Genomic DNA, 27,744 nt, shown 5'->3' on the forward strand with positions numbered 1-27,744 from the left:
ATAGATATATATATATATATATATATATATATATATATATATGTATGTGTTTATATATACATATATATATGTATATATATATATATGTATATATTCCAGCGTAAGTATATACATTGTATAAACACATGAAAGCAAATGTGTGTGCAACAATTGCCAGTCTTGCAGAGAGCCTGCGCTGCTCTTCTGGAATGAGCTAGACAGGCTTTTATATGCTTCTTTTCGCGGTAGGTTCCGGCTCTTGCTTATCGCCTCTAGACATCTTCCTTTGTGATGTAACTCGAATATGTGACTCGGCTGTTGTATCTAAATCATAATTGGGTCAGTTAAGCTAAGCCAAATGTAGCTGAGCGGACTCAATTTGTTTATAACAACTGGGACGGTCCTGTTGCCGTGCCAACTTGATTCTGTTAGTGAGCTGACTATTGCTTTGGCTTAAAATACATGCCACTACTTCTTGACCTTCCAGTCAGACCGTTTTGTGTTGGTGCTCGGCTGACTGTCACTACAATAGACAATTAGAATGTGGGTTTATCTCTTACAAAGAAAGGCACTATTTTGACAGAGTAGGTGGAATATCAGCAACTCTGTGATGTTTACAATTTTGTGCAGTTTGTTATGACATTCTCCGCTTCATCTTTTTTTGCCAATTTGTAGCCAAGCCATGAGGATACGATAGAGTACGTAACGCCGTGGCATACACCACAGAGCATTGGATAGTTAGAATATACAAAGTGAAAGACTTGGTCAATCGAGGCGTATAGAGAACCCATCAAACCTTTTGTATAGTTTCTCAGTCTCATGCTAGTACATTCTTTAGCTTACACAATGGCTCAGCTACAGTGATACAGATGTCTCTCAGAGATGCATAGCATCTGGTTATATTCATGTCATGGAGAACTCTTTATAGCCTGCTATTAGCTTCCTTGAATGCATGATCAAGGTGTGATTTGTAGCATCAGTGATGATACACTATGCTGTTTAAACTTAGTTGTACAGTTCAATAAAACCTTGGTGGCCTTCATTGTATAAATTTTGTTTGAGTCAAGCCAGTGGATGGTTTAAATATCAGATATTTGATACCAGTGCTCAGGCATCAGGTACTGTGGATAGACAAAGAGCAGTTTATGAAGGAGTCCTTAGACACCTTCAACTTGGATATTGTTTGAATAACCCCCTAGTAAACACCAGGTAAATGAACCTATTGATATTTAGCAGGCCAGTAATAGAAGAATACAAGGTGGACATAACTAATGATGTTTAAGTAGCTCTATTCATCTCTATAGAACACTAATTTATGTCATTTGACCACAAAATAGGCTGGCCTCCCACCTTCATCATAACTTGGTTGTATAACAGACTAGTTGTCTAGGTTAACCCAGGTTCATAAAGACATTTACACGGGTTATTTCTGTGGTAATAAATCCCACCTGGCAGTAGGTTACTACTGAGAACAGGTCAGCTCCATACCACTATTCACAGTAGCTCCTTACGGTTTACTGTTCTACTGTTAGTCTTGCCGTATTTGAGTAGAGAAGACCATCTAGAAGCTTTCATTTCTATAGAACACTTAATTGTATTAGGGGGTTGACGTGAATAAAGAGCTATTTACTGTAACATGTTTATCACAGATTATAAACTAAACATGGTGGAGTTGTAAATACCCAACATAATCTACTAATTGTTTGGAGTGTGTTCTACAATGGATGGAAGCATTAACATGTCAGAGCTTTGAGCATGCAACTAAGGACTAATTGTTGTCTACTCTAATACTTGTACTATGATTAAATACTAAAGGTATAGTTTACTAGCTGATTCAAACTCCATACATTGTATCTATTAAACATCAAATTGTGATTATTCTCATTATAGACCCAATTGCACTATGAATGTAGTAATGCTCATCAGGGGCGGATCTACTGTGGTGCGTATGGTGCAAATGCACTACCATAAATATGGCAAAAAATTAAAAAAAAAAAGATGTAAAATCCATCAAGAATTGAGTAAATTGCAATTCATTTCACTGAGAACTTGTTTTCGGAGGAAACGAACACAAACGGCCTAGTAGAGCTCGTTATAATGAATCAGTTTTAATAACATTTACCTGAATTTGTTTAGCTTATAAACAAATGAGAGTGGTCCCAATAAACATCTCCAATTGAGCCACAACTTTTTCGAAAGAAGTACTACAACCAATTTTAAAAGCAAAATGTCTCAAAAAAAGATAAAGAACGAACTTTGGATCATTTTTTTCAACGAAAAAACAAAAATTCAAAAAAGTATGCCCTAATATGCCTGTTTTATAATAGCATCGTTATGTGGCTAATACTACAAAACATTTTTTATGGTAGTTTGCAGAAATGATGGCTAATTTCTGCACAGCCAAACCAAACGGCTATTGAGGTTTTATGATTGATTTTGTCTTGATTTTATTTTATTGCATAAATGTTTGTTAACTTTCCGTTTACATGTAATCTTGATATACATAGTATAAGGAACATTATAAAACACCAATTTTATTAATCATATCTAATGTCAATTTTTACCTCTAAACTTGTTGTTTGCTGCAAATAAATGATTACACTTTTTTGGGCTCAAACAGACCTCTCCTTCATTCTAAAATGCCTAAAATTCAAAAAGTTCCGCTAGCGCGGGGCCAGGTGAGTGGGTTGCCCCGGGCACTCCCTCCCTCTCCAGATATATTACACAAATTTTGCAACACACACTTTTCTTCTTAGATCCGCCCCTGGCTCATTCACTTGGTTGTGGACGACCGGATCTATAGCTGAGTATGTCCTACACAGCTAGCCGGCCAACCGACGGATAGAGGGTCAGCCAAAGAGACTTGGACCAGACCAAGACTAGCAGAGACTGGGTCGGGTGGAAGTATGACCGGCTTGATGCCAGAGAGTGGAGAACAGACTGGCTGGCCACTGAGCTGGCACCTGGAAGACCAATCAAAAGATCGCCAGAAGAAGGCCATCCTAGAGATTAAATCGGAGCCTAAACCTTCTGCGATATAAAAGAGACGAGACGATTGATAGCCGGGCAGAGCAAGGAAGATGGCAGATAACTGTATGCACAAACATTGACTGTATCTTTATATACATTCAACACTCCTATACCGCATACCTCCTATAACGTAAATTCTAGATAACGTATAGAATTTATGTCAAGTTTTTGCTTCGTACTGAGTAAAAAATTCCATATAGTGTAAAGTGTCTAGTCTGAGGAGTTCTCAAATTCAATTTGAATGTTACCCAATCTCGCCTCGGCTTTTCCGAAAAAAAATGAGTTGCGTAAAGTGTTATAACTACATTTAGTATACTTGCAACTTTTACAACATTCTAGTTCCTCATGATAGATCGTCAGATGTGTCAGCAGAAAAGAGAACAGAATAGCTGCGCAATTGTTCCTAAACACAAAGGCGATCGATTGGTGCAGGAGTTACAGCGTCGATCTACCGATTGGAATGTGACGAGTTGGAGTATCATCGACGGTTCTGTTTTATCCTAAACTTGACCCCTGGGTACAGATAGACAACAAACAGTTAGTACTGCTTTTCATAGTAAACATATTTTTTGCTTTGCTATATTGTACATGTAGGTGTATAAAATATTTGTTATCAGTTTTACTTCGCAGAATATACTTTGCTGTTCAAAAAAATAAGCAAATAATTGTAAACGATCGTCGAAGGTATGCGATCCCTATCAAATTACTGTAAAAATTACCACAATCATGGTCTATAATAATAGAGAGATTGATCAGAAATATGAGAATAGCTGTCGATGCAAACCAATAATACTGCAGTTACGGTACAGCCCACAAATTAATGGAGTGGTGTCAAGTTTTTCCTTTTTGTTTAGCCAGAGGCGTGAGTTTGGAAAGATCTTGGAACGGATTATGCATATTCCATGTATCTTACTATTCTTATATCGTAAAGTCCCTATAAGGTAAGCGTTCCCGGAATGAATTATTTACGCTGTAGGAGTACCTACTGTATTTATTTATATAAATATATCTATACCTCTCTACTCGATCAAGCGGTTGGTCTATTGGATAGCAGTAAAAGGTTGGCGGCAGTTCCTCAGCAATAGTATGTCTTAATGTATATATATTAGCTTAGTTCACTTTCATGTTACACAATTTATTATTATTCAACCACCTGCGGTATAAATGCATCAATGCTTATTCACCAATGGTGGCTTGGTGCATAGTTCACAGCAAAGCCTTTTTGATTTATCTACTCAGAAGATTAAAGTAGTTTTACCAAAGTTACTGATTTCTAGCTTTCTGTCTTACAGCTAGCCTACAGATTCCAGCAAGTGTACCTCTAAAGGCTTACGGCTCATGCAATGGCTCGCTATCAAAATATATGAATATAAGTGTTGGTTATATATTATTATATTAGTATATCATATATAAGTGTTTGTTTGTTACTCAATGGCTCAGGTACAGTGACACGGATGTCTCTCAGAGATGTATCTCTGAGAGTATATGTATAGTATATATCCAGTTATACGGAAACACCAGTCTTGCAGACAAGCCACACTAACCACTTTGTCACACCGCTGCCTTCCTAAAATATAAAATAAATGTGGGCATACTTATTACACCTGTCAAATCTTTAATGGTGATTGGTTAAAATATGCAGGCCTCAGCGCGCACACTTGAACTTATAGAAGGAAAGGATATGCCCAGACTTCACCAAAATGCTATATATATAGGGATATATAAGGCTATTTATATAGGGATATATATTGGGATATCTATATAAGGTTATTATGATAAATATTGAACTTGCGACAAATACCACGATTTCATCAATAAGTTTCTTATTCGGAAGCTCTACCACTGAGCTATAACGGCATAGTGATCAAAGAGGTTTTCATATAGAGTATACAGAATGTATATACATGTATATGTAGCTATAGCTATGTATATATATCTATAAAAAAAAATTGTTTCCTCACCCCGGATACCCCGTACGGGTGGTAAATTCTGCTCTAACTCGGGTCTCCTACCAGAGACCTGGGAGTTTGAGCACTCGTCTCAAGATCTTAGCTGTTCCCAATAACGCACTTTTCTGCAACTCACCTGAGTTGATTGTTGTTGGTATTTGGGCAAGCCACATTTTATGCGCCGGTGTTATTGCGCCCAGTGCCCCAATCACTACTGGGATTACGGTTGTTCTTACATTCCAGCATTTTTCAATTTCTTCTCCAAGAGGGAGATATTTTTCTACCTTTTCTTTTTCTTTGCTGGCTACATTGTAGTCATTGGGTACTGCTATATCTATTATAGTAGCCCTCTTGTTCTCCTTGTCTACCACCACTATATCTGGTTGGTTTGCTAGGACATGCTTGTCAGTTTGGATGTAGAAGTCCCAGAGGATCTTAGCGCGGTCATTTTCATTGACCTTACCAGGAGCTTCCCACCAGTGTTGTGGTTTATTAAGGCCATACTCATCACATAGACTTCTATACACAATACCTGCGACATGATTATGCCGCTCAGTGTATGCGTTCCCTGCTAGCTGTCTGCATCCACTGACGATGTGTTGGATGGTCTCAGGTGCATCTTTGCACAGTCTGCATCTAGGATCGTCTCTAGTGTGATAGATTTTCGTTTAGAGTTGCCTTGTTGGGAGCACTTGCTCCTGGGCTGCCATGATTAGCGACTCTGTATTGGCCGTTAGGTTTCCTTTGTTCAGCCACATATATGTCTGGTGAAGATCGCCAACCTTAGATATTTGTTGGTGGTAAGCACCATGAAGAGGTTTCGTATGCCAGTCAATTTCCTCATCATCAGGGCATAGGTCTGTTGTGAGAGCAGCCGATTGAAATTCAGCTAGCAAATTATCTGAGATGGCCATGGAGGCTGCATATGCTTTGATGCTTCGCTCCTCCTCTTTCACTGTCTGCTGTACACTTTTGAGCCCCCTACCGCCATCTTTCCTATCAAGATACAATCTAATAGTATCAGATTTTGGGTGGAGTGCTCCATGCATGGTCAGCAGTTTACGAGTTGCTATATCTGTTTCTTTGATGGCTTCCTCAGTCCACTTTATTATGCCTGCTGGATATCTTATTACTGGCAGTGCGTAGGTATTTATTGCCATGATTTGGTTCTTGGCATTGAGCTGGCTCCGTAAGACCTGCCGAAGGCGTTTCTTGTATTCGATAATGGCTTTGTGACGTACCTCGGCTTCGTGGTTGATGTTGCTTTGCATAATCCCCAAGTACTTGTACCCTTCTTCTATATCTTTGATGGTACCATTTGGCATTCTTAGGCCATCTGTGAGCATAGAATGGCCTTTCTTAAGAATTAGCCTTCCACATTTCTCAATACCGAAGGTCATTCCGATGTCCTTGCTGTATACCTGAGTGAGGTGTATTAGCGAATCAATGTCCCTTTCTTTGTTAGCGTACAGCTTGATGTCATCCATGTAGAAGAGGTGGTTTATCTTGGTGCCACTCTTAAACTGGTACCCATATTGAGTCTCCTCCAGCATATTGCTTAGAGGGTTTAGGCATATGCAGAAGAGCAGCGGTGATAAGGAGTCACCTTGATAGATGCCTCGCTTAATTTGTACACTCGCCAGCTTTTTGCCATTAGCCTCCAGTTCCGTCTTCCATTTGGTCATTGACATCTTGATGAATGCCACAAGAGCAGGGTGAACATTGTACATGCTGAGGCACTCAAGTATCCAACTATGGGGAATTGAGTCATAGGCCTTTCTGTAGTCAATCCAAGCCATGACAAGATTGGTTTGCCTTCTCCTGCTGTCTTGACAGACCGTCCGATCCACCAGTAACTGATGTTTAGCTCCTCGGGTGTTGCGCCCAATTCCTTTCTGAGCACTGGTCATATAGTGACTCATGTGCTCTTCCAGTTTGTCTGCAACTATTCCTGAGAGCAGTTTCCAAGTGGTGGGCAAGCACGTTATTGGTCGATAGTTTTTGGGAATCGGCCCCTGCTTTGGATCTTTTATCAGAAGCACAGTTCGTCCTTTGGTCAGCCATTCTGGATGGTCACCTTGTTCTATTAGGTATTCCATCTGCTTAGCCATTCTAGTGTGAAGTGATGTCAATTTCTTTAACCAGAAGGCTTGAATCATGTCATGGCCAGGTGCTGCCCAGTTTTTCATACGCTGCACTCTGCACTTAATGTCATCTTTGCTGATGGTGAGTCCTTGCTGAGCCACAGTGTGTTGTTGGTTCTCTTTAAGCCTCTTCAGCCAATTTGCAGTGGTGTTATGAGTGGTCTCTTTCTCCCAGATGTCCTTCCAGAACTTTGAAGTGCTAGATCGGGGAGGCTCAGACATTGGCCTCTGCAGTTCACCTTTGAACTGGGAATACACTCTAGATGGATTATTGATGAACAGTTTGTTCATTCTCTTGTTATCTCGCTCTTTGGTGTACCACTTCAGTCGTGCCGAGAGTGCTACTAGCCGCTGTTTGGCAGATTCTAGAGCTTCTATTGTGGCTTCCCTTTTTGGACGCTCCAAACTGTGGTTAGATCTCTCACTGAGCCTACTAACTTTCTTGCGCAAGTCCTTGATCTTATTTTGTAGCCTCAGCTGCCAGGATGGAATGGCTTGAAGCCTTGTTGGCATTGGCTTAATATCCATCTCCTCCAAGATGACGGTTGCTGTACTGTAGATTAAGGCATTAGTCTCACTGATTGATCCAGTTGAGATCGACTCCAGTGCCATGTTAATGTCTTCTAACAGCTTCTTAGGTATGGCCTTGCTAACTCTTCGTAGTGGTACCCTGCTTCCATAATCATTAGCAGCTGACATCTTGTTGATGATATTTTCCGCAAGCTCTTTCACCCTTGGGTCAAGGTCCAAGTGCATGTCCTCTTCAGCCCGTGAGTCAACACATGATCGTGTATCCATGACAGTGTGTGTTGATATGCACTCCTCGTTGGTTGAGGTTACTTGGGTGAACTTTTCCCTAATTTCATCTACCTCAAGTTGTGATATGAGGTGCCGCTTGATTATGTTACTCCTCTGAGCTACAAGTTGCTTAGCGGTTAGTGGCAATTCAGGGCACATGTTTATCCACAGTTGACGCATCCTTCCCATGTAGCCCAACTTTTGAGGTTCACTCATAAAGTAGCACTGCATGAGGTCCGTGTTATCAGTCCGAGTCCATTTCATCCGTTTTAAACCAGTAGCCCATTTTTCACTGCCTTGTCCTGGTTTAGCTACAGGCAGCGCGGACCTTGTTTGACCGGGCGACGTCCGAGCCGGCATGGCTTTGGTTATTGCACTCATCATAGAGGTTGTAGACGTTATACAAGCAAAGGTCTTGTCTAAGGACCACCAGAAAAGTGCAGTTGTTGGGGTTTGAACCGAGGACCTAATGATCACGGTCCCGATACCTTATATATATATATATATAAGGTATATATATATATATATATATATATATATATATATATATATATAATATATATATATATGTATATATTCTAATCAGGATGCTCATATCAATATAAAAGGCATGTTAGAAGGCATATATATCTATATATAGCTATATATATATAGCTATAGATATATATATATATATATATATATATATATATATATAAGGCTATTTATATACGGATATATATTGCGATATGTATATAGGTATATATACGTATTGGGATATCTACATAGGAATATATATGTATTGGGATATTTATATGGCGATATATATATATATTTTTTTCTAATCAGGAGGCTCATATCAATATAAAAGCCATGTTAGAAGGCTCTGAAAAAGTAGCTGCTCAGGAAGCCTCCATATTCTACATATATATAGAATATAAATATTTATAGGCATATAAATATATTTATATGTAGCATAAACCGAATTAAACTTATATTGCACACAGAAATAAAAAAACTCCTTCATTTAAAATGGTAAATGTTGTATATGTTTATTAAAATTAATTTTCTATACAAAAACCTTTTTATTACTTGTGTAATGCTAGACATTGGTCTAGTTGATAATAAAGTAACTGATTGTAGGCTAAACTTAGATGTACCACTCAAGGAAGTGAATAGAGCTAAACTATTATTTTAGTATAAAACTGATGTTTATACGCTCAGGTCTACATTGTTACCTGTTAAATGATTGGTTGCCAACAGGCCATGCTGTAATGAGACTGGCTGCATTGATATTAACAAAAAACCTTTGTGTTAGCAATAGCTTGTGTCCCCGAAGCCATTGCATTAGCTACGAGTGTTACAGCTTGGAGTTCTAGCACTTCTACACTGAATGAGAAGTTATACGGTATATAATATCTTAAAAAGATCATTTATGAGTGACGTTTGCTCTCATCTACAAACCTGACTAAAGTTGATATGCCATTTGCTGATCTCACCAAAGTTCCACCATCCTTCTATACAAGTGACTAAGGTTAAAGACTGCCTGGTAAGTATTAAAGGTTTCTAATTTTGCTGTACCACGATGTTCTATGAAGGTTAAGGTGAACTCCATAAAAGACAGTTTTTTTTTTTGATAAAAAGACAGCTGGTCTTTCTGCTCTAGTCATGCGCAAGTGTTTGCTTCAGTAAAGAGGTGGGATGTTTTGGTTGATTATTCTCTGGTTCTATTCAGTGTACCACTAATTAATATACAGTATTTGATCTGGATTTTGTGCTAACAACCTAGCATCCGTCCTTTGCAGCTTGTTTGTTCCTTTTGATACTTTATATATTGATGTCTCTAAAATGAGTTTGAGGTGACCTTCATAGAAGGATCATGAAATACTGAGAATACCAGATATTATAACATATTTATCTGGTTTGAAAGTACCATATGGTTATCTACAGTACTCTGTTGTAGAGGTTGACATAGTCACAGTGATTTATATTCAGGAACCTATACTTTTACTTTACTGCTCGGACTTACATGTACATAATATCAATAGCAGGGGAAGTATTGACTACTTATCTATATATTTATCTATAATATGGCTATTCAACTAATTATAATTAATTTTAAATTGATACGGATAATAAAAAAGTGTCAGTTAAAAATCTACACAAATTTTGAATGAAAATATAGTAATATGATATTTGTAGGGTATAGTTTGCCTTATCATTGGTTGAGTCAGTGAAACAGACAGAATTTCAAGTGGGAGTCCACTGAGGTCTGGGCGCTCAAATAAAACTAATGTTTTTACTTCACTTTAGGTGCTGTGTAAGTTTCATTAGCTTGTGAACCATTCCATTAGCTCTTCACGGATAATAGATCTCTTGTGTCTTCATTAGTACCAACATAGTTTCTATTCTCTACATCTCAGATTGGGCTTGTGCATAGCTTATTGTTCTGATTTGTATGCCTCGGCTTAGATCTTGCATTCTTGCTCATCTATTTGGCTTTCATAAGATGAAAGCCAAATATATGGGCCAAATTTTCAAATTTAACGCCAGGCTTTCATCTGAATGCCCGGTGTTTAATTTGCTGGTTCACAAGTCTGAAAGCCGTTGTCTCCCACTAACACTTGACGCAAACTTAAATTCTATACAAATAATTGCTTCAATAACATAATTTATATATTATCTATGTAAGGAGTGCAAGACAGTGCCTCTGACTATACTGTGAAGGTTTCTGCCTCACAGGCTAATTTCAGGTCCGATAGACCTTTCTCTCTGATGAGAATGTTATGAAGTAGGCTATTGCTTAAATGATGTAAGTACTAGACACCTGTGGGTAGATGACACCCACCTGATGTTTGTAATGTAATATAAAGTGTCAATAGATGAAGTAGCTAACATTACAGTAGAAATTATTCAGAGAGACGGAGACTTCATGGTAAACCAGTGAGTGTATAGTGATTGTGTTTAAGACCGCTGGTATGTAGGATGAAGTAAGAGAGAGGTGCATAGAGGTAGGTTAGATTGCTTTTAAGACAACATCTACTATCTAACAAATACCACCTGTGCACCCTCATTTGTTTCTTCATCTGTATAATGCTTATGCTCAAGAGTCAGATAGTATTTTATTGAGTTGGAAACAGTGCTTGTAATACTGTTAAATAGGCAGGCAGGCAGATGGACTGCTGCAGAATTTATTTTTTTACACTAAACTCCCATTCATTCTTAGCAGTAAGCATCCGTCCATGTTGCTTACAATACTTATTTCAATCTAATCATTACACTAATAAACCAATAAATCATTTAACAGTAAAATAAGCACTGTTACCAACTCAATCAAATACTATCTGAATATAGAGCATAAGCACTACAGATGAAGAAACAAATGAGGGTGCACAGGTGGTATTTGTTAGATATTAGATGTTGTCTTAAAAGCAATCTAACCTACCTAGATATTTATATATATATATCGTGCATGCTGTGTTGATATTTTTATTATATCGTTATTAATTTGTTCGTATGCTATATCACTATTATGTCTTCGTTTATCACTGTATTATAACCATGCCAACGCATTAGCGATTGTGTTTATTCACCTTGTTTGCCGGTGTTCTTACCGTCTGCCATTAGCCGGAACGGCTGGTATTATTACATATAAAGGAGCATGCTCACTTAGTTGAGCAGAGCAAATAGCCTTACACTCCTCGGCTAGTGAAACTTCCATCGCTAATAAAAAGCTGAACGAAATTACACGCACTCTCTTCTCTCTATGTATTAGTCTAGATCGTGCCAAGTAAAGGCCAGCAAATTCCTTTACACATAATCCTGCACCGTGTTATATTGGAACACAATCGTATACCTTGCCATATTGAAACATCGCGCTACTGCTGTTACTGTCAACTGCTCCAACACTAAATGGGCGTACTTACACAGACAGAATATCTAACAATAAAAATATATGTTTTCATTACTAGACAACAAAAACTGTGTTTTTATTTACATCTATAATCTCTGACTATTTTAGAGAAAGAAGAAAATACCGAGTCCCTAATGGATGTGCTCTTTTACATAGAATGGTTAGCTAGGTCTTACAAAGAGAAGGCAGAACAGTCTGGCAATTGGAGACACTATCTGCAGGTAAGTTTACAATATTTCAGATCAACTAGAGTGAAATGTAAAATGTTTACAAGGAGACTAAGCACACTAAGATGGTGAGTCATACATACAATGACTGTAACATAATTTAATTGTTATTCGTGAGTAAAGGCTATTTATTTATACAGCTAACTTTAGTACCACGGAACTTGAAAAGTTGTGATTTTACAAAATATTCAATCTTTATTCCTGAACGTAATATATTAGTTTAAAGGTAATTCAAACAATTATTTTTTAAATGGAGGTTATAACAAAATATAAAATTTAGTATAGATCGCAACTTAAAACATAACCATATTGTATTTTGTCCAATGAAGATGGAAAAATAAAGATTTTTAAACTTTTAATGAAGCCAATTGTGGTACAAATTTAACATGTAATAAATGGGGCTAGAGTTGAATTTTATTGTATATTGTGTCATTGACTCTACAGATTACTAGCATCTAACAATTTACTAGGTGAATGATTATAACGTTATTTATTTGAGACTTTAAAATATTATTACTGAGTCAAATTCTTATAATAATGTAGAAAGTTTATTGATTCTCATTGCTGTAGCTGTGGTTTAAAACAGTGAAATTATTAGCACTCCTGTATAACAGCTCAATTGCTTAAAACAGACATTCTCTAAGACACCCTTGAAGTTCTTTAAACTCTGCAACTGAAATTATAGATGGTTGCTATGACATGTGATATTATCAAGTCTTTAATTGTCCGTTTTGAAAATTACCATAACTTTGTTTATTATGTTTTCTCGCATGACAGTAAAATGTCATAGCAGCAATTTTGAGGTGATGGCACAGTATTGATACTGGTTGAAACAATTTTGCTGAAAACATAAGTACGATTGAAATGTACTTGAAATTTCATGTTGCAGTGTTGACAGGGATTAAAGTACCATTGTTGAAAACAGAAGTCAGATTGAGTCCTACCTAAGGCTATGAAACACAGAATTCTTATTGTTTTGCTATTAATTATTTACAATCTTTAGGCTTTAGAAGGTATATTGATTCTCTTCGTTGTAGCTATGGCTTGAAACAGGAAAATTATGAACACTCCTTTACAACTGCTCATTGCTAAGAACGAACATTCTGTAGGACACCTTTGAAGTTCTTTAAATTCTGCAACTGAATTTATAGATGGCTGCTATAACATGTGATATTATCAAGTCTTTAATTGTCCGTTTTGAAAATTACCATAAATTTTTTTTATTATGTTTGCTCGCATAACAGTATAATATCATAGCAACTAATGTGAGGCGATGTCACAGTGTTGATACTGGTTGAAGACATTTAACTGAAAACAAAAATATGATTAAGATTTACCTAAGGCTACAAAACACAGAATTTTTAGTATTGTGCTATTAATAATTTACAATCTTTAGGCTCACGGGCTAGCAAACTTCTGCCTCGCACAAGACTTAACTCCAGCAAGACGTAGACTTGTATATGAAATAGAAAAAAGCTGGTACAAAGGAAACCATCCTCTCAGCTATGATCAGCATCAACAGTTAACCAATGACCACAAACTACTTCTGACAAACTACAGAGAAGAAACTAGAAAGAACTTTGCTGGTTTAGACAACTTAGTTAAGGCTTTAGACACTGATGAGCTATTCAGTGAACGAAGTTTAAAAAGTGCTAAAGAATTCTGTCAAAAACTATTTAAAGCAAGTAGAACATGTACTGATGGACTCGTCAAGGTGTCGAGAAAAATTCTCCAAGATAGTGTTGATATACTAATACAAGGAGGAAAATATCCGCCATGCCAATTTGCAGTGATAGGGCTAGGATCAATTGCCAAAGGAGAAGCAACTCCCTACTCTGATTTAGAATATGCCATCATCGTGGAGAAAAAATCAGACTACTTTGAAAAATTAGCTGTTGACACTTACTTCAGGATAGGGAATCTGGGAGAGAGTCCGCTCAAAGGATTTGATATCAAGGAACTCAAATGCAATGAACATTTTGATAGTCAAATGAAACAATTCACAACTGGTTACAGAATAGATGGAATAACTAAACATTCTGGCAATATTCCGACGGGTAATGGCAGAAAAGAAGGTCACAATATGATCCTTACAGTTGACAGCTTGATGGATCTCTATCGACAAGAAGCTGAGGCTAAATTTGATGGATTTCCAGGAGACAAATCGGACATGTTCTCTTCTACTGTAGTCATTCTCTCTAATGGAGAAACGCATGATAGTAGCCAGGTCTATGATCAGTTTATTACAGCAAGAGAACATTATGAAAAATCTGTGCTGAATGGAAAAAAAGATGTTCAACAAAAGCGCCTCGATTCATTTCAAATGGATATAGAAACGTTTTCATTTTTGCCAGACTTTGTCAAATTTCAACCGCCAAATAATTTGAATGTCAGGGTAAAAGAGAAGATTTTCCGTTACCCGACTCTACTAGCAAACAACATGAAGATGTGTCTAGGATTACAGTCTAAACACCCATGGGAGATATGGAGAGAAAAGCAGCAGCTTGAAATCTTGTCAACAGAGAATCAAAAGTACCTAAATATTCTTGTAGCAACTGCCATTTACTTACGAACTTCTGCCTATCTCAAGTCAAACTCTCAGACAAATGATGTGCAAATAGACAAGTACCATAAAGGAAGGCAAGATAGAGTCTACACTGTTCCCGCACACTTGTTTGTACTAATGGGCTACTTACTTGTACAAATCAAACAATTTGTTAGCTCTGCAATGCCTCAAGTAGCAACTCCTGTTGACCTATCTTTGCTACCAAAAAGAATAACAGTTTCTCTTGAAAATCATTGGTTGCTAGCTAAAGTACTTTATTTTACTGGACAGTACGAATCGGCTAAAAAGGCAGTCAGTAAATCTATAGATCAGCCACTTGACAGTGACAGCGACGACGTGCTGTGGGAGATCATCAGTCAAACCACACCACAAACAAGCGACTTCCTTGACCGCAAAGATATTTCACAAAAACGAGCTGAACTTTGTGCCTACCTCTTATACTACACAAAAAAGTATAACTCAGCAGTTCATTTCTTCAATTATTTCATCTTCACACAGAAAGGGCCGCATGGTCTTTGGAAGCTGTTGGCAGCACACTGCAGTAAAGAAATAGGAGATTACATTAAAGCTCAAGAACTACTTAGAGATGTGAGTGTTTATGTGTTGGTATAAATTTCACATCACTTTAAACATTTAAAGTGTTTGGAGATTTTAAGTTTCAAGATGAATCTTTGAAATGCTTTCTCTCTTGATAAAATGATTTTTCATTTATAACATTTGGCAACTCAGGCTCTGTTTGTTTTTTTGGTTTTAAATTTCTTTTTTGAAATTCAATTTCTTTAATGTTTTATTTTATTTTTTTTTCTATTGCTCATGAGAGATATTTGCCTCAGAAAGATTGATTGATTGAAAGATTGGGAAAAAGTAGTTGTGATAGCACAAAGCAGTCAGAACTGTTAAAAAAATTATTTACGTGTAACAACACGTGTCCATTAAGAAATGATAAATTACTAAGGAAATGAGTCGAGTGAAATATAAAAAATATAGTAATAATACAGACCTTTAAAGATTTCATGGTTATGTATCTGTTGTGTAACTAACACTATTCAACACAGACTATCAACAACTTATGTTAGTATTTGGTTGACCTTAAACACCACAGAGAGAAACCTATGTTGACTTTTGCTCCAATTTTTATACACCCTTGAAGAGTGATGAACACTGTGGAAAAAATCAAATACTCCGCTCAGAGCAGTCTTTGTTTGTTTGTTATGATCTGGCTAACTCTCCTTGCTGCCTTCCTTGTTTGTCTATGTTCAGGGTGAACGATTAAAACGATTTATTTGTCATTGTTGTAAAAGTTGTAAAAACATTATTTTCACTATTACCCAGAGATGGGTGGTCAAGTTAATATGTTTGCTTGAGCAAGCCTTAATGCTCACTTCACTAAGGAAATGGAAATAACTGATTCTCTTATATCTTTTAGTTCCTCTGGCATCCGATTGGTTCGAAGTATCTTACCAGTCCGAATTGACTCCTTACTGTCACCATATAGGAATAGATTTGAACTCTATTTGCAATAAGCAAAGCGACTCGACTCAAAGTACAAAAATCTGCCGTTTTATAACTACTTTGATGAAAAATCTATCAGCAATGTTAAGTAATAAGTAACACAAGTAGCTACTTGAGGCGCGCCAAAGTGAAAACCCCATTGCAGTTCCATGTTGCCACGTGCTCATGTTTTTGGAAGACTTCTATATCACTGTGTATATTTTATTGACTAATAATATGTACTATGCACTAGCTTTATGGTTTGTCTTCCAACAGACAATAAGCTTATTTATAAGCTTTATAGATGCTTGTGAATATTGTTCATTCTATATAAATAATTAAAAAGCTAGCATGATGACTTGCTTTTGTACTTATACAAAAAAACAGCGATCACATATTGCAGTGTTATCAGATCTGCCTAAAATTTGTGGCAATAAATTTAGGAAAATAGGTTATTATGGTGCCAGAAATGAACCAGTTGCATAAATTTTCCTTTACTCACAAAGCAGCAAAAAATCATGGATAAATCTTTTAATTTCCTGGTAAAGATACATGACAGAATTGTTGTAAATATCGACCTAAACGTATTTCTGCGAGTGAGTCAATGAACAGCAGGTGAGCCAATCAATCACTTGGAATAACTATTTGCACAGTTAATCTTGAACACCAGAAAATGGTTGATCAGCTCATGTGTTAGAGTGTCAGTCTAATAATCTGAATGTTGTGGGTTCAAGACCAACTTATAACAATCTTTTATCTCAACCTGTGACCAATGCTTTGACAGACAAATGGAAGCACAAAATCACAACTTTTTTATAAAAAATATTGCTGAAGAGTGTGGCACGCAGCAAGCTTTTTTGCTATCATCGTAATATATAGATAATAATATAGTATAGGTAGAGTGCCTAAGTTGAGTTACTTAGTGTGGGTATTGTTCTTGGCACTCCAATCATGGGAGTTAGAAATTTATATATTGGTGACAAGCTATGCCATACTGCATTTCCCTAAAACTAAGAACACGTTAAAGTATACAATGGTTGGTCATGAATTTCCTATAAAGACATCTGATATCTGTCTCAGGCTGAGAAAGACATGGAGTCATCAGATAGCAGAGACTTGTTCGAGGAGACTGATGACAACAGAGATACGTCAGAGGCATACAGAAACATTGGTTTAGTGTACTTTGGTCTGAGTGAATATGAGAAGGCATTTGAATACCATACAAAAGCATTGAAGATGGACGAAACCCTGTACGGTGAAACTGTTCATTATGACCTCGCTGTAGACTACAACAACATTGGTTCAGTATACGAATCACTAGGTGACTATGTACATGCACTAGAATATCACACCAAGTCATTGGATATGTGTAAAGCTATATATGGTGCTGAGGCTAATCATACTGATATTGCTACTAGCTACAACAACATAGGTTCAGTATACTACTCACTAGGTGACTATGGACAAGCACTAGAATATCACACCAAGTCGTTGGATATGGATAAAGCTATATATGGTGCTGAGGCTAATCATACTGTTATTGCTACTAGCTACAACAACATAGGTTTAGTATACCACTCACTAGGTGACTATGGACAAGCACTAGAATTTTACACCAAGTCATTGGATATGTGTAAAGCTATATATGGTGCTGAGGCTAATCATACTGTTATTGCTACTAGCTACAACAACATAGGTTTAGTATACTACTCACAAGGTGACTATGGACAAGCACTAGAATATCACACCAAGTCATTGGATATGTGTAAAGCTATATATGGTGCTGAGGCTAATCATACTGTTATTGCTACTAGCTACAACAACATAGGTTTAGTATACCACTCACTAGGTGACTATGGACAAGCACTAGAATTTTACACCAAGTCATTGGATATGAAGAAAGCTATATATGGTGCTGAGACTAACCATACTGCTATTGCTACTAGCTACAGCAACATAGGTTCAGTATACGACTCACTAGGTGACTATGGACAAGCACTAGACTGTCACACAAAGTCATTGGATATGACGAAAGCTATATATGGTGCTGAGACTAACCATATTGCTATTGCTAATAGCTACGGCAACATAGGTTCAGTACACGACTCACTAGGTGACTATGGACAAGCACTAGACTGTCACACAAAGTCATTGGATATGAAGAAAGCTATATATGGTGCTGAGACTAACCATACTGCCATTGCTACTAGCTACAGCAACATAGGTTTAGTATACTACTCACAAGGTGACTATGGACAAGCACTAGAATATCACACCAAGTCATTGGATATGTGTAAAGCTATATATGGTGCTGAGGCTAATCATACTAGTATTGCTACTAACTACAGCAACATCGGTTCAGTACACGGCTCACTAGGTGACTATGTACAGGCACTAGAATATCACACCAAGTCATTGGATATGTGTAAAGCTATATATGGTGCTGAGGCTAATCATACTGCTATTGCTACTAGCTACAACAACATAGGTTTAGTATACCACTCACTAGGGGACTATGGACAAGCACTAGAATTTTACACCAAGTCATTGGATATGAAGAAAGCTATATATGGTGCTGAGACTAACCATACTGCTATTGCTACTAGCTACAGCAACATAGGTTCAGTATACGACTCACTAGGTGACTATGGACAAGCACTAGACTGTCACACAAAATCATTGGATATGACGAAAGCTATATATGGTGCTGAGACTAACCATATTGCTATTGCTAATAGCTACGGCAACATAGGTTCAGTACACGACTCACTAGGTGACTATGGACAAGCACTAGACTGTCACACAAAGTCATTGGATATGAAGAAAGCTATATATGGTGCTGAGACTAACCATACTGCTATTGCTACTAGCTACAACAACATAGGTTCAGTATACAACTCACTAGGGGACTACGGATCAGCACTAGAATATTACACCAAGTCACTGGATATGCGTAAAGCTATATATGGTGCTGAGGCTAATCATACTGATATTGCTACTAGCTACAGCAACATAGGTTCAGTATACTACTCATTAGGTGACGATGGACAAGCACTAGAATATTACACCAAGTCATTGGATATGCGTAAAGCTATATATGGTGCTGAGGCTAATCATACTGATACTGCTACTAGCTACTGCAACATAGCTTCAGTATACCACTCACTAGGTAACTATAAACAAGCACTAGAATATTGCTCCAAGTCATTGGATATGCGTAAAGCTATATATGGTGCTGAGGCTAATCATACTGGTATTGCTACTAGCTACTTTAACATAGGTTCAGTATACAACTCATTAGGTGGCTATGGACAAGCACTAGAATATCACACCAAGTCATTGGTAATGTGCAAAGCTATATATGGTGCTGAGGCGAATCATACTAGTATTGCTACTAGCTACAGCACCATAGGTTCAGTATACAACTCACTAGGTGACTATTGGCAAGCATTAAAATATCACACCAAGTCATTAGATATGCATAAAGCTTTATATGGTGCTGAGACTAACCATACTGCTTTTGCTACTAGCTACAGCAACATAGGTTCAGTATACGAATCATTAGGTGACTATGTACAAGCACTAGAATATCACACCAAGTCATTGGATATGTGTAAAGCTATATATGGTGCTGAGGCTAATCATACTGATACTGCTACTAGCTACTGCAACATAGCTTCAGTATACCACTCACTAGGTAACTATAAACAAGCACTAGAATATTGCTCCAAGTCATTGGATATGCGTAAAGCTATATATGGTGCTGAGGCTAATCATACTGGTATTGCTACTAGCTACTTTAACATAGGTTCAGTATACAACTCATTAGGTGGCTATGGACAAGCACTAGAATATCACACCAAGTCATTGGATATGTGTAAAGCTATATATGGTGCTGAGGCTAATCATACTAGTATTGCAACAGACTACAACAACATAGGTTTAGTATACAACTCACTAGGTGACTATGGACAAGCACTAGAATATCACAACAAGTCATTGGATATGCTTAAAGACATATATGGTGCTGAGACTAACCATACTGCCATTGCTACTAGCTACGGCAACATTGGTTCAGCATACAACTCACTAGGTGACTATGTACAAGCACTAGAATATCACACCAAGTCATTGGATATGTGTAAAGCTATATATGGTGCTGAGGCTAATCATACTAGTATTGCTACGAACTACAACAACATAGGTTCAGTATACGACTCACAAGGTGACTATGGACAAGCACTAGAATATCACACCAAGTCATTGGATATGCGTAAAGCTATATATGGTGCTGAGGCTAATCATACTGATATCGCTACTAGCTACAACAACATTGGTTCAGTTTACCACTCACTAGGGGACTATGGACAAGCACTAGAATATCACACCAAATCATTGGATATGGATAAAGCTATATATGGTGCTGAGGCTAATCATACTGATATTGCTACTAGCTACAGCCACATGGGTTCAGTATACAACTCACTAGGGACTATGGACAAGCACTAGAATATTATACCAAGTCACTGGATATGCGTAAAGCTATATATGGTGCTGAGACTAACCATACTGATATTGCTACTAGCTACAGCAACATCGGTTTAGTACACGGCTCACTAGGTGACTATGGACAAGCACTAGAATATCACACCAAGTCATTGGATATGCGTAAAGCTATATATGGTGCTGAGACTAACCATACTGCTATTGCTACTAGCTACGACAACATAGGTTCAGTACACGACTCACTAGGTGACTATGTACAAGCACTAGAATATCACACCAAGTCATTGGATATGAAGAAAGCTATATATGGTGCTGAGACTAACCATACTGATATTGCTACTAGCTACGGCAACATAGGTTCAGTACACGACTCGCTAGGTGACTATGGACAAGCACTAGAATATCACACCAAGTCATTGGATATGAAGAAAGCTATATATGGTGCTGAGACTAACCATACTGATATTGCTACTAGCTACAGCAACATAGGTTCAGTATACGACTCACTAGGTGACTATGTACAAGCACTAGAATATCACACCAAGTCATTGGATATGTGTAAAGCTATATATGGTGCTGAGGCTAATCATACTGATATTGCTACTAGCTACAACAACATAGGTTCAGTACACGACTCACTAGGTGACTATGGACAAGCACTAGACTGTCACACAAAGTCATTGGATATGAAGAAAGCTATATATGGTGCTGAGACTAACCATACTGCCATTGCTACTAGCTACAGCAACATAGGTTTAGTATACTACTCACAAGGTGACTATGGACAAGCACTAGAATATCACACCAAGTCATTGGATATGTGTAAAGCTATATATGGTGCTGAGGCTAATCATACTAGTATTGCTACTAACTACAGCAACATCGGTTCAGTACACGGCTCACTAGGTGACTATGTACAGGCACTAGAATATCACACCAAGTCATTGGATATGTGTAAAGCTATATATGGTGCTGAGGCTAATCATACTGCTATTGCTACTAGCTACAACAACATAGGTTTAGTATACCACTCACTAGGGGACTATGGACAAGCACTAGAATTTTACACCAAGTCATTGGATATGAAGAAAGCTATATATGGTGCTGAGACTAACCATACTGCTATTGCTACTAGCTACAGCAACATAGGTTCAGTATACGACTCACTAGGTGACTATGGACAAGCACTAGACTGTCACACAAAATCATTGGATATGACGAAAGCTATATATGGTGCTGAGACTAACCATATTGCTATTGCTAATAGCTACGGCAACATAGGTTCAGTACACGACTCACTAGGTGACTATGGACAAGCACTAGACTGTCACACAAAGTCATTGGATATGAAGAAAGCTATATATGGTGCTGAGACTAACCATACTGCTATTGCTACTAGCTACAACAACATAGGTTCAGTATACAACTCACTAGGGGACTACGGATCAGCACTAGAATATTACACCAAGTCACTGGATATGCGTAAAGCTATATATGGTGCTGAGGCTAATCATACTGATATTGCTACTAGCTACAGCAACATAGGTTCAGTATACTACTCATTAGGTGACGATGGACAAGCACTAGAATATTACACCAAGTCATTGGATATGCGTAAAGCTATATATGGTGCTGAGGCTAATCATACTGATACTGCTACTAGCTACTGCAACATAGCTTCAGTATACCACTCACTAGGTAACTATAAACAAGCACTAGAATATTGCTCCAAGTCATTGGATATGCGTAAAGCTATATATGGTGCTGAGGCTAATCATACTGGTATTGCTACTAGCTACTTTAACATAGGTTCAGTATACAACTCATTAGGTGGCTATGGACAAGCACTAGAATATCACACCAAGTCATTGGTAATGTGCAAAGCTATATATGGTGCTGAGGCGAATCATACTAGTATTGCTACTAGCTACAGCACCATAGGTTCAGTATACAACTCACTAGGTGACTATTGGCAAGCATTAAAATATCACACCAAGTCATTAGATATGCATAAAGCTTTATATGGTGCTGAGACTAACCATACTGCTTTTGCTACTAGCTACAGCAACATAGGTTCAGTATACGAATCATTAGGTGACTATGTACAAGCACTAGAATATCACACCAAGTCATTGGATATGTGTAAAGCTATATATGGTGCTGAGGCTAATCATACTGATACTGCTACTAGCTACTGCAACATAGCTTCAGTATACCACTCACTAGGTAACTATAAACAAGCACTAGAATATTGCTCCAAGTCATTGGATATGCGTAAAGCTATATATGGTGCTGAGGCTAATCATACTGGTATTGCTACTAGCTACTTTAACATAGGTTCAGTATACAACTCATTAGGTGGCTATGGACAAGCACTAGAATATCACACCAAGTCATTGGATATGTGTAAAGCTATATATGGTGCTGAGGCTAATCATACTAGTATTGCAACAGACTACAACAACATAGGTTTAGTATACAACTCACTAGGTGACTATGGACAAGCACTAGAATATCACAACAAGTCATTGGATATGCTTAAAGACATATATGGTGCTGAGACTAACCATACTGCCATTGCTACTAGCTACGGCAACATTGGTTCAGCATACAACTCACTAGGTGACTATGTACAAGCACTAGAATATCACACCAAGTCATTGGATATGTGTAAAGCTATATATGGTGCTGAGGCTAATCATACTAGTATTGCTACGAACTACAACAACATAGGTTCAGTATACGACTCACAAGGTGACTATGGACAAGCACTAGAATATCACACCAAGTCATTGGATATGCGTAAAGCTATATATGGTGCTGAGGCTAATCATACTGATATCGCTACTAGCTACAACAACATTGGTTCAGTTTACCACTCACTAGGGGACTATGGACAAGCACTAGAATATCACACCAAATCATTGGATATGGATAAAGCTATATATGGTGCTGAGGCTAATCATACTGATATTGCTACTAGCTACAGCCACATGGGTTCAGTATACAACTCACTAGGGACTATGGACAAGCACTAGAATATTATACCAAGTCACTGGATATGCGTAAAGCTATATATGGTGCTGAGACTAACCATACTGATATTGCTACTAGCTACAGCAACATCGGTTTAGTACACGGCTCACTAGGTGACTATGGACAAGCACTAGAATATCACACCAAGTCATTGGATATGCGTAAAGCTATATATGGTGCTGAGACTAACCATACTGCTATTGCTACTAGCTACGACAACATAGGTTCAGTACACGACTCACTAGGTGACTATGTACAAGCACTAGAATATCACACCAAGTCATTGGATATGAAGAAAGCTATATATGGTGCTGAGACTAACCATACTGATATTGCTACTAGCTACGGCAACATAGGTTCAGTACACGACTCGCTAGGTGACTATGGACAAGCACTAGAATATCACACCAAGTCATTGGATATGAAGAAAGCTATATATGGTGCTGAGACTAACCATACTGATATTGCTACTAGCTACAGCAACATAGGTTCAGTATACGACTCACTAGGTGACTATGTACAAGCACTAGAATATCACACCAAGTCATTGGATATGTGTAAAGCTATATATGGTGCTGAGGCTAATCATACTGATATTGCTACTAGCTACAACAACATAGGTTCAGTACACGACTCACTAGGTGACTATGTATAAGCACTAGAATATCACACCAAGTCATTGGATATGCAGAAAGCTGTATATGGTGCTGAGACTAACCATACTGATATTGCTTCTAGCTACAGCAACATAGGTTCAGTATACAACTCACTAAGTAACTACGGACAAGCACTAGAATATCACACCAAGTCATTGGATATGTGGAAAGTTATATATGGTGCGGGGCTAATCATACTGATATCGCTACTAGCTACAGCAACATAGGTTCAGTATACGACTCACTAGGTGACTATGGACAAGCACTAGAATATTACACCAAGTCATTGGATATGGATAAAGTTATATATGGTGCTGAGACTAATCATACTGCTATTGCTACTAGCTACAACAGCATAGGTTCAGTATACGACTCACTAGGTGACTATGGACAAACACTAGAATATCACACCAAGTCATTGGATATGCGTAAAGCTATATATGGTGCTGAGACTAACCATATTGATATTGCTACTAGCTACAACAACATAGGTTCAGTATACAACTCACCATGTGACTATGGACAAGCACTAGAATATTACACCAAGTCATTGGATATGGATAAAGCTATATATGGTGCTGAGGCTAATCATACTGATATTGCTACTAGCTACAGCCACATAGTTTCAGTATACAACTCACTAGGGACTATGGACAAGCACTAGAATATTACACCAAGTCACTGGATGTGCGTAAAGCTATATATGGTGCTGAGACTAATCATACTGCTATTGCTACTAGCTACAACAACATTGGTTTAGTATACAACTCACTAGGTGACTATGTACAAGCACTAGAATATCACACCAAGTCATTGGATATACTTAAAGCTATATATGGTGCTGAGACTAACCATACTGATATTGCTACTAGCTACAACAACATAGGTTCAGTATACAACTCACTAGGTGACTATGGACAAGCACTAGAATATTACACCAAGTCATTGGATATGGATAAAGCTATATATGGTGCTGAGACTAACCATACTGATATTGCTACTAGCTACAACAACATAGGTTCAGTATACAACTCACTAGGTGACTATGGACAAGCACTAGAATATCACACTAAATCAATGAATATGAGTAAAGCTATATATGGTGCTGAGGCTAATCATACTGATATCGCTACTAGCTACAACAACATTGGTTCAGTGTACCACTCACTAGGGGACTATGGACAAGCACTAGAATATCACACCAAGTCATTGGATATGCGTAAAGCTATATATGGTGCTGAGGCTAATCATACTGATATCGCTACTAGCTACAACAACATTGGTTCAGTGTACCACTCACTAGGGGACTATGGACAAGCACTAGAATATCACACCAAATCATTGGATATGGATAAAGCTATATATGGTGCTGAGGCTAATCATACTGATATTGCTACTAGCTACAGCCACATGGGTTCAGTATACAACTCACTAGGGACTATGGACAAGCACTAGAATATTATACCAAGTCACTGGATATGCGTAAAGCTATATATGGTGCTGAGACTAACCATACTGATATTGCTACTAGCTACAGCAACATCGGTTTAGTACACGGCTCACTAGGTGACTATGGACAAGCACTAGAATATCACACCAAGTCATTGGATATGCGTAAAGCTATATATGGTGCTGAGACTAACCATACTGCTATTGCTACTAGCTACGACAACATAGGTTCAGTACACGACTCACTAGGTGACTATGTACAAGCACTAGAATATCACACCAAGTCATTGGATATGAAGAAAGCTATATATGGTGCTGAGACTAACCATACTGATATTGCTACTAGCTACGGCAACATAGGTTCAGTACACGACTCGCTAGGTGACTATGGACAAGCACTAGAATATCACACCAAGTCATTGGATATGAAGAAAGCTATATATGGTGCTGAGACTAACCATACTGATATTGCTACTAGCTACAGCAACATAGGTTCAGTATACGACTCACTAGGTGACTATGTACAAGCACTAGAATATCACACCAAGTCATTGGATATGTGTAAAGCTATATATGGTGCTGAGGCTAATCATACTGATATTGCTACTAGCTACAACAACATAGGTTCAGTACACGACTCACTAGGTGACTATGTATAAGCACTAGAATATCACACCAAGTCATTGGATATGCAGAAAGCTGTATATGGTGCTGAGACTAACCATACTGATATTGCTTCTAGCTACAGCAACATAGGTTCAGTATACAACTCACTAAGTAACTACGGACAAGCACTAGAATATCACACCAAGTCATTGGATATGTGGAAAGTTATATATGGTGCGGGGCTAATCATACTGATATCGCTACTAGCTACAGCAACATAGGTTCAGTATACGACTCACTAGGTGACTATGGACAAGCACTAGAATATTACACCAAGTCATTGGATATGGATAAAGTTATATATGGTGCTGAGACTAATCATACTGCTATTGCTACTAGCTACAACAGCATAGGTTCAGTATACGACTCACTAGGTGACTATGGACAAACACTAGAATATCACACCAAGTCATTGGATATGCGTAAAGCTATATATGGTGCTGAGACTAACCATATTGATATTGCTACTAGCTACAACAACATAGGTTCAGTATACAACTCACCATGTGACTATGGACAAGCACTAGAATATTACACCAAGTCATTGGATATGGATAAAGCTATATATGGTGCTGAGGCTAATCATACTGATATTGCTACTAGCTACAGCCACATAGTTTCAGTATACAACTCACTAGGGACTATGGACAAGCACTAGAATATTACACCAAGTCACTGGATGTGCGTAAAGCTATATATGGTGCTGAGACTAATCATACTGCTATTGCTACTAGCTACAACAACATTGGTTTAGTATACAACTCACTAGGTGACTATGTACAAGCACTAGAATATCACACCAAGTCATTGGATATACTTAAAGCTATATATGGTGCTGAGACTAACCATACTGATATTGCTACTAGCTACAACAACATAGGTTCAGTATACAACTCACTAGGTGACTATGGACAAGCACTAGAATATTACACCAAGTCATTGGATATGGATAAAGCTATATATGGTGCTGAGACTAACCATACTGATATTGCTACTAGCTACAACAACATAGGTTCAGTATACAACTCACTAGGTGACTATGGACAAGCACTAGAATATCACACTAAATCAATGAATATGAGTAAAGCTATATATGGTGCTGAGGCTAATCATACTACTAATGCTACTAGCTACAGCAACATAGGTTCAGTATACTACTCACTAGGTGACCATGAGCAAGCGCTTGACTGTTACACCAAATCTTTGGATATACTTCACATCATACACTGTGAAAAACCAAATCACCCTGACATACAGCATTTACAAACTATAATCTTTACCTGCATAAATGAAGTTTCTTCCTAGTAGCTATTTTATGAGTAATCTTTTGTGTCAAAATTGGTAACTTCAATACC

The 27,744-nt window shown here is 37.8% G+C and overlaps 1 protein-coding gene and 1 pseudogene across 1 annotated transcript; both read left to right on the top strand.

Moving 5' to 3' along the window:
• LOC137394330 (dolichyl-diphosphooligosaccharide--protein glycosyltransferase subunit STT3A-like) overlaps positions 1-761 on the top strand; it is a 41,353-nt pseudogene extending 40,592 nt beyond the window's left edge.
• Positions 762-3,369: 2,608 nt separating this feature from the next.
• On the top strand, positions 3,370-27,694 carry LOC137394331 (serine-rich adhesin for platelets-like). Its single transcript, XM_068081048.1, is given in 10 exon segments — positions 3,370-3,478; positions 11,901-12,013; positions 13,416-15,173; positions 17,157-20,544; positions 20,808-21,752; positions 21,885-22,453; positions 23,322-23,342; positions 24,923-25,688; positions 26,216-26,479; positions 27,270-27,694. Coding segments are annotated over 10 exon segments (8,358 nt in total).
• Positions 27,695-27,744: the final 50 nt, after the last annotated feature.

Source organism: Watersipora subatra, chromosome 4 (assembly GCF_963576615.1).
Source record: "Watersipora subatra chromosome 4, tzWatSuba1.1, whole genome shotgun sequence".
In the NCBI taxonomy this organism is placed as follows: domain Eukaryota; kingdom Metazoa; phylum Bryozoa; class Gymnolaemata; order Cheilostomatida; family Watersiporidae; genus Watersipora; species Watersipora subatra.